This window comes from Passer montanus, unplaced genomic scaffold (assembly GCF_014805655.1).
Source record: "Passer montanus isolate IOZ18808 unplaced genomic scaffold, ASM1480565v1 scaffold9, whole genome shotgun sequence".
Lineage (NCBI taxonomy): Eukaryota > Metazoa > Chordata > Aves > Passeriformes > Passeridae > Passer > Passer montanus.
The window spans coordinates 5,090,397-5,098,927 of NW_024374367.1; the positions used below are offsets into that span (position 1 = coordinate 5,090,397).

Below are 8,531 nucleotides of genomic sequence, written 5' to 3' on the forward strand. Positions count from 1 at the left end.
CGCGCTGACGGCAGCGGCAGCCCCGCCCATTGCCCCGCCCCCGTCGCGCGCGCTGACGGCTTAGCCCCGCCCCGCCCGGCGGTTCCGGCCGCGCCCCGCGGAAGCCGCAGCGGCGCCGGGTCCATGTGGCGTCGGCTCCGCTCCGCCCTCCGGAGCCTCCGCGGCTCCCTCGCCGCATCCCCGCACGGCGGCGGCGGCCACCCGCCCGCCGCCATGGAGCGCGCCGTGGTGCGCTGCGTGCCGTCCGAGCCCAAGCTGAGCCTGCGGTTCGTGCTGCCCGACGGCAGCGCCCGGCACATGCAGCGCGACCAGGCGGAGCCGCTGGGGCGGGCCCTGGCGCGCATCGCCACCAACGCCGCTAAGGGCCACGGCAAGGCGGGCAAGAAGAGCAAGAAGGCGCGGGCGGAGGACGGCGCGGAGGGCGAGGCGGCGGTGCCGGCCGTGCGGCTGTTCTCCCGCGACGGCGCGGCGGTGGCCGAGGAGGTGCCGAACGCGGCCGCCTGGCAGGACGGCGCCGTGCTGCACATCGGGGACGCGCGGTACCGCGTGGAGCGCAACCCGCCCGCGCTCACCGAGCTCCGCCTGCCGCGCTCGCTGCTCGCCGGCTTCCCCGTGTGCCCCAAGGTGAGCGCCGAGTTCGCCGCGCCGCAGCACTGCCTGTTCCGCTGGTTCCGCGAGCAGCGCCCCGCGGGCGGCGGGGAAGCGGCTGGGGAGGCCTGGGTGGAGACGGCGGCGGCCGAGCGCGTGTTCACGCCGTCGAACGCGCTGGTGGGGCTGCGGCTGAAGCTGCGCTGCACGCCCGGCGACGGGGAGCAGCGCTACGGGCCGGCCCTCGAGGTGGAAAGCAGCGGCCCCGTGGAGGCCGGGCCCGGCGCCTGCACCTTCGACGCCCGGCACCTCTACACCAAGAAGGTTTGCGGCCACGGCTCCGTCCGCGCCGTCTCCTACAACATCCTGGCCGACACGTACGCGCAGACGGAGTTCTCCCGCACCGTGCTCTACCCCTACTGCGCTCCCTACGCCCTGGAGATCGACTACCGCCAGAACCTGCTCAAGAAGGAGCTGGCGGGCTACAGCGCCGACCTCATCTGCCTGCAAGAGGTGGATAAATCTGTCTTCGTGGACAGCTTGGCCCCGGCGCTGGATGCATTTGGACTGGAGGGGCTGTTCAGGATCAAGGAGAAGCAGCACGAAGGCCTGGCCACTTTCTTTCGCAGGGACAAGTTCAGTCTCCTGAGCCAGCACGACATCGCTTTCAGCGAAGCCCTGCTCTCAGAGCCGCTGCACAAGGAGCTGAGCGAGCAGCTGGCCAAGTACCCCCTGGTGCAGGAGAAGGTGCTGCAGAGGTCCTCTGTGCTGCAGGTACCAGCTTTGACATGCCTTCTTTTCTTTCCTTTCCTTTTTCCCACTTTCTCCTCCTCCCACTGTCTCCAGGTGCAGCTGGGCCAGTGTTGTTGAGCCTCAAGCAGCAGAAGGGAGGTGAGGGATGAGGTGTTTGAAACATGGAACTGTGTTCTCTGTTAGCTGGGGTAATGGATAGAGCAGAAGATCAACTTAGGATCTAAACCAAAACATTGAGATCTTACTGAACTGCATACATGGAATTACCAAAATTTGGTTAAGAAGGCACTGTTATTTTGTTTAAAATGAAGACAGCTGTTGAGATTCCAGCCAGGCAGTGATTCCTGGCTGGTGGTATTGGCAGCCAGTGTTTCACTACTTACTTTTATATGTCAGGATATATTTTATAAAACTTAGATCTTACAAATCAATTTTAAGTTCTTTAAAATGAAGACAGCTGTTAATATTCTGGGCCAGGCAGTGATTCCTGGCTGGTGGTATTGGCAGCCAGTGTTTCACTACTTACTTTTATATGTCAGGATATATTTTATAAAACTTAGATCTTACAAATCAATTTTAAGTTAGTTAGTTGAGTATGCCTTATAATGCCTCTTTGGCAAGTGACAGGAGGGAGACAAATAAGGCTGGACAGGTGTGTGAGCTTCCTGATGCCAGAGGGTCTGCCCACGGAGCTGTGCAGGTACAGGTGTGTAAGATAGAAGGCTGTGTCAGGAACTGCAGGAACACTGGTAGAAGTTTCCTGCTCATGGACTGAGTAGGACTAACGGGATTTCTTTGATAACTCAAATCACCTCCAAATTTTTGTTCAATTTAACAATTATGGGATGCTGCATTTGCTTGCTAAAAATGGAGATTTAGCTCCAGTTCTCTTGCAGAGTGAACACAAAAGCATTTCAGAATGACACAGCCTGAACTATATCTTATGAAAAAATATGGCCAAACCAGACACAGTCAAAAGAATATTTGTTAAATGATGTAGTGGTAATATTTTGGCTGATACCCAGACCTTATATAGAAGATTATTGAAAAGTACAGCTTCTGAATTGAGTTTATTGGTTTTAACCATCAGATTCTTTGAACTGGATTGCCACAAAGGCATAAGCTGACTAGTGCATTTTAAAATACATAACCTCTCTATTTAAGACTTAACAAAGACTGTTTTCTCTCTTAAAGGTTTCAGTTCTTCAGTCTACGACTGATCCTTCCAGGAAGCTTTGTGTAGCAAATACCCACCTATACTGGCACCCCAAAGGTAATTTTGGCACATTCCTGCATGTAGGATAATTGGGTTTGGAAAGGTTTTTGCTCTTCCTTGCGAGAATAGATTTCCCACCATTCTTTTGCAGCTATAGCCTTTTCTTCTGGAACTGAGGGTTTCCTGCCTCACTTCTTATCTAGATGAAATCAAGCCAGACTCCTAGGTCTGTTTATATATTTATTTTTTAGTGTGCCTAGAAGTCAATAGAATCCAGCTGAAAGCAACAATTACGCACAGTTCACCCAAAAATCAGCCCATAAAATAGAACTATGTATGTTCTTATGGTTTCCCAGACCTATTGAACATGGAGCTCTCCCAGAGTAGTGCCAGGAGGGGCAACCAGATTGGGCTCCAGAATTAGGAGAGATTCTTCTCTTCTCAGTTTGTTTTCTTTGGTTCTGTGCCTTTTTGGGAATATTATTAGGATGGTTGCCATGAAATGGAAAACTGCTGTATATGGGTGTTAAAGCTTCAGAGTTCTTGCATGGGCAAGTTTAAGTTGAAATTGTCTGTTACTCAAAAACTTTCATAGTCACAAACTTTAAAGGCTTCTTATTACATGAAAACTATTGTAAAATTCAGGATTGCTGTTTCAGAGCTGTATATGCTTAACTGAGCAACCCAGTGAGCACCTCCAATGCTGTTCTGCATTATTTGAAATAATACTTCTTTATGTCCTTAGGTGGGAACATCCGTCTGATCCAGATTGCTGTAGCCATGTCTCACATCAAGCACGTAGCATGTGACTTGTATCCCAGGATCCCAGTCATATTCTGTGGAGATTTTAATAGCACACCCTCGTCAGGAGCTTACAGTTTTATCAGCAGTGGTGCCATTGCTGAAGATCATGAAGACTGGGTCTCAAATGGGGAGGAAGAAAGGTGCAGTATGTCTCTAAGCCATCCTTTCAAACTGCTAAGTGCTTGTGGAGAACCTGCTTACACAAACTATGTTGGTGGGTTTCATGGATGTCTGGACTACATTTTCATTGACAGAAACGCTCTAGAGGTTGAACAAGTTATTCCATTGCCAAGTCATGAAGAAATAACAACTCACCAGGCTTTGCCAAGTGTTTCACATCCTTCTGATCATATAGCACTAATATGCGACTTGAAGTGGAAATAGAGTAGCTCTGGCATGGTGCTTTTGGAGGTTTTTAAGCAAGAAATTTAATTTAATGTACTGCTGGGCAGCTGAGGTTAGACCCTGACTTGTTTGCTACTAAAAGGAAAGCCAAGATGATTAATGAGGAGTTCATATGTTTAATGGCTCTACTGAGTATTGTCACACTGTTCAGAATACTTGCATGACAATTTCCACCTTTTTTATATACTAATGGGAAAAAATACATTGAAGACAGGGTTTTGAAAATTGGATTATCATATACCTTTTTAGTGGTGTTTTTAAAGAACTAAGATTTATTTTGTTAAAAGAAAAAGGAATTTAATCTGATTTGTAAGACAGTCTACAAATTGAACCCTGTTTAATTCGGAAATAAACACAGAACCCAAACCCAAATGGATTTAGTTGACTCCACTTTGATTAATATAATGATAATTTAAGTTCATAAATTGTCTTGTTCACTTACCATTACTATGGCACAACTTCTGGTAAGTTGCATGAACAATGTACTTGTACCTACCAACTTCTGAAATTACGTTCTTAATAATCAGTGAGTAGACTTTGTCAAAAATCAACCATGTTAAATTCAAGGCTGTAATTGATTAACACCTTGTGAAATTGGACTACATGAACGTATGCTCCTTCTGGTTTGAGTCATCAGTGGTAAAAGATACTGGAGTTTAGGACAACCAGCTTTGGATAGGAGGGAGGTTTTTATCAGTATCATCTGTTTTCAGGTGGGGAGAGATACAGAACAATGTGGTGCATTAGTTATCTGTGCCTAAATGTTTACAAAGAAAAGTGACTTGCAAACCCTTATCACAATGGTTTGTATTTTGTTCCTGTCTTGCATACAAAGACAGCCTGAATTTTTAAGTGTTTTTACATGCATTTTTTTCTTTCTAGAAATAGCCTAGTTTGCCCTGTTTTGTAGGATGTGGGGAAGTGTATTTTATCCATACCTTCACGGAATGTGTTGCAGTGGGTTCAGTCATTTAACAACCTTCTTGCCTTGCATCAATCATCCACAGGAAAAAAAAAGCGCATTTGGAAACCATTCAGTAGATCTTCCTCTTTCACCCAATAAAATTCCCTTTATCAATTGTCTGTCGCTGTTGTCAGTTTGGGATTTTTTTCTAGTTGCTGCTGTCTTTCATGGCAAAACAAGTGTGCCTGGGTTGATAAAAGCTGTGTACTCTGCTTGCACACCTCCCCTGCATTCTGGTGCTCTGTAGCTGGGATTCACTCAACTGTTTAACCAGGAGGTCTGGTTAAAGTGACCAGGAAGTCACTTTCAGGTGGGATATTTCTGAGGGTTGCTGCTCCTGTCTCTTGCCATAGTAATTGCTATGCTGTGAAGGGTGATGGTGTGTAGAAGCTTTTAAATATCTGCTCTTTTCTGTTATTTCCAATACAATTACTACTGTGTTTTGCTGCTGTAATGTCATCAACATTATGCTGGTAGCTGCAAAGCCCTGAAGGCAGGTTTACCTTCAGAGATCATACCAGGCTGAAAAGATACAGGCCCATAAATCTCAAAACGTGTCTCAAACAGAATGATGTGAGAAGACAAATCTCATGAACTGTCCAATATTTCATTACCAATTCTGCCCACAGATAAAGGGAAATAGAGAAATTCCAGTACTCTGAGTCTGTAAAGCCTGTGTTGCTAAAGAGCTCGTGTAAATGTCCTTGGAAAGCAGCTTCTTTTCATCAACATAGGCAGTTAACCTTCCCTCTTATCCCAAACTCCCTCACCTGCTCTGCTTTACCACCTGTGAATTGTCTCCTTCTTCCTGCTCATGCCACACCAAACTAAAACAGGGACGTGATCCTGTTAAAAATACAGGGCCTTTAGTTCTCTTGCTTGTACTACCATTTTAGTTCAGGATCTTTATGTCCTGAACTTAGTTACCTTAAAGTCATTTGTGCCCAAAGAACAGATACAGGCTTGGAGGTGGGTGGAAAAAGGTGATGAAAGCTTAAAGCAAGACCTTAACCTGCTCCAGCAGATCCACCCCAAAACATAACACAAGACCTCAATGAAATGGTGCTCATTTATTCCAACAGCTTTGTCAGGCTATATGTAAACCCTCAGATTTCTGCTTTTGTTAAGTCAGCAGTTTAGCTAAGCCATATGGTAGCTAAAGCACCTTTGGATACAAAAGAGAAGCAAAATGGGAAGCAAAATGGAATGTGGCAATAAAAGATGTTACGTCATTGCACTAGTGATGGACTCTCCCTGAAAAATTGGATCCTAAATAATTTGGGTGGAGTTTTGATCAGTTTTTTAAATAAGTCTAATTAAAAAATAACGTGTAACTCAGTTGTGCATGAGTTAATGTCTGTACTCTCCTAGACCGCAAAGTTCAAAATAAAAGTATTGCTGATTCATAACTTCAAAATACATGTGTGAGGAGAAAATCTTGCAAACAGAATGAAAGCTGCAAGCCCCCTATCTGGGCAAATAAATTTTACTAATTTAGTAAATGAGGGAACACTTGCACCTGAAGATGTAACATTTGCAAGCATATGGCATCTTAAAGGGCAGAAAAATTAATTGGAAGATCTGTTCAAGAAAAAAATTCAGTATCAACACCAGGGAAAACACTGAAAATTACTGCATTACAGCTGAGTCAGAAATATACAGGCCTGACAAATTGCCAGCGCTTAAAAAAAAAAAAGAGGGGGGAAAAAAACCAAACTCCACTGAGTAATGCAGGGTTGTGGGCCAGCAGGACAAATATCTCAGTCACTTAGAACAATAAGATTGCAATTGTGAAGTTTAGAAGTGAGATTGCATAACTTACACAGGCTGAGCTCCCCTTGTAACTCTAAAGAACGTTGTTGTCCTCATTTTTAATTACTGATCCATTGCAACCGGGTTACTTTGTCTTTCCCAAAACATTAAAAATCTGTAAGTTGTCCCTGGATCCAGAAGATGGAGCTGCTCAGAGAACAGGCTTGCCTGGTGCTCTGCTTCCTTTCCGAGAAACAGCAGCTCCCTCTCTTGCTCTGCTGGCACTTGGCTGCTGCCTCTGCCTCGCTGCAGACCAGGGAGAGGGAGTGCAAAGGGAAGCTGGAATCTGCAGGAAGCAAGTGGTGAGGACAAACACGGCACTGGAACAGGCTCTTGCACATGGCAGATAATCCTTTACTGTGTTTAGGAGAAATTCAGCCCTGTGAGCTGATGCTGGGGAATCTCCAGACCCAGTACCCTCCATTTAATCAGGAAACTGCAGCAGCAGAGGCTGACTGCCAATAGCAGCAATGTGTCAGGAACCTGTCGCATGTCAAGAATGAGAATGCAGCACTAGGGTCTAGATTAGGAAAGGCACAGTTCTAAAAACCTGAGGTTTTTTGACTCTTAGGTACACCTTTGGCCCAGAGCCCCCACGCTCCCAAGCTGTATTTACATCTGTGTAAGGTAACAGATGGTGCTTCCCACTGCACATACGTTGATTTTTAACTCCTGTTTTGGCCCTCCCTACACATCTGGACCTTGCCCAGCAATTATTTTTCCTCTCTAAATCACATCCAGAACTCACACTTGTACAAGTCCCATATAACTTGTCTCCATTTTATTTCATAAACCTAAACTCACCTGTACTTGTTCCTCATCTAGCAATTGGAAAGCTTCATGCCCTTCACAACAAAAAAACTGGGTAGGATTTTCTTTGCATCTTTGTAAGTGTAGATGGAATTTTTTTGGTTCTGTTACTCTACTTTCCCCGACTACCTGTTAAGGAAAAAGGAAAATCTATTTGCCTTCTGCTTGAATTTCCCATCTCAGATTCATTAAACTTAAAGAGAGACAGTGCTGCCTCCTACCTGGGTGTTGCCTCAGGAGGGAGAGGTTTCTTCTTCCACAGTGGCTCCTGCTGTGGACAAACCCATCACTCACAAGAATATTACAGAACTAAGGGCACTCAAACCACTGACCTTCTGAAGGCAGCACACTTGGCTCATTTTTAGGCTCTGGGTATTGTGAAATGTTTACCTGTGTATTTGATACGTACAAAAGCAACCAAGTTCTGCCAGATCTTTCAGACTGGTCTGGCAACTTGAAACTCCTATTATTCTTTCTCCTGGCCATATCTGTTCCAGACAAAGAGGTCTCTTATCCTCCAGTGACAGGACTTGAATTCTTGCACATCTCTTGTATCACTGCTATTTTTGAAAGGTATAATTGAAGCATTAAGTAAGTACCTATTTGTATCATGATAAAGCAAGCAAGCATGCCAAATATGATTGAGAGAAGGATGAAGAAAAGGGAGGAGAAAAATGGTATGGAAAAAACAAGGGGAAAAATACCCAGTGTGCTAAGGCATCAGAGCTTTCAACAAGTCAAATTAACTGTGTGGCTGCCTTGTTTCTCATGTTCTTGGCATAGAAGGAAAATTGTTTCTGACTCCTACCGAGTAAGAGGAAAGGCCTTAAACATTTCCATTTTGGCAGCTCAGTTTTATTCATAAATCCAATGGCAGCATATAAAATGTAGTTTCTTAAGTCCCCATTCTTGACAAGGGTGGGAAAGACATACTTGGACAAGGTGATGTGCAAAGTTTCATCATATTGCACTCAAACTGCCTTTGTCCAGACCTTTACAGAAGGATTTCTTAGACTAACAAGGGACTAATAACTGGGCTCTGAATTTTCTTTACTGGCAAACCCCAAACCAATGTTTTACACAACCTGGGCTATTCTTGTAAGCAATTAAAAAAATGAAAATCATGCATGTACTTAATATTTGAGAAATAAATTGTCACCATGGTCAAATAAAAGAAAA

At 45.2% G+C, this 8,531-nt stretch overlaps 1 protein-coding gene across 1 annotated transcript; it reads left to right on the top strand.

Moving 5' to 3' along the window:
- The first annotated feature begins 73 nt into the window (after nucleotides 1-73).
- On the top strand, nucleotides 74-4,849 carry PDE12 (phosphodiesterase 12). The gene is made up of 3 exons (XM_039695316.1): nucleotides 74-1,362; nucleotides 2,536-2,614; nucleotides 3,303-4,849. Exons 1-3 carry the CDS (start codon nucleotides 124-126, stop codon nucleotides 3,743-3,745), a joined length of 1,761 nt encoding a protein of 586 aa, XP_039551250.1. The 5' UTR covers nucleotides 74-123; the 3' UTR covers nucleotides 3,746-4,849.
- The last annotated feature ends 3,682 nt before the right edge of the window (nucleotides 4,850-8,531 follow it).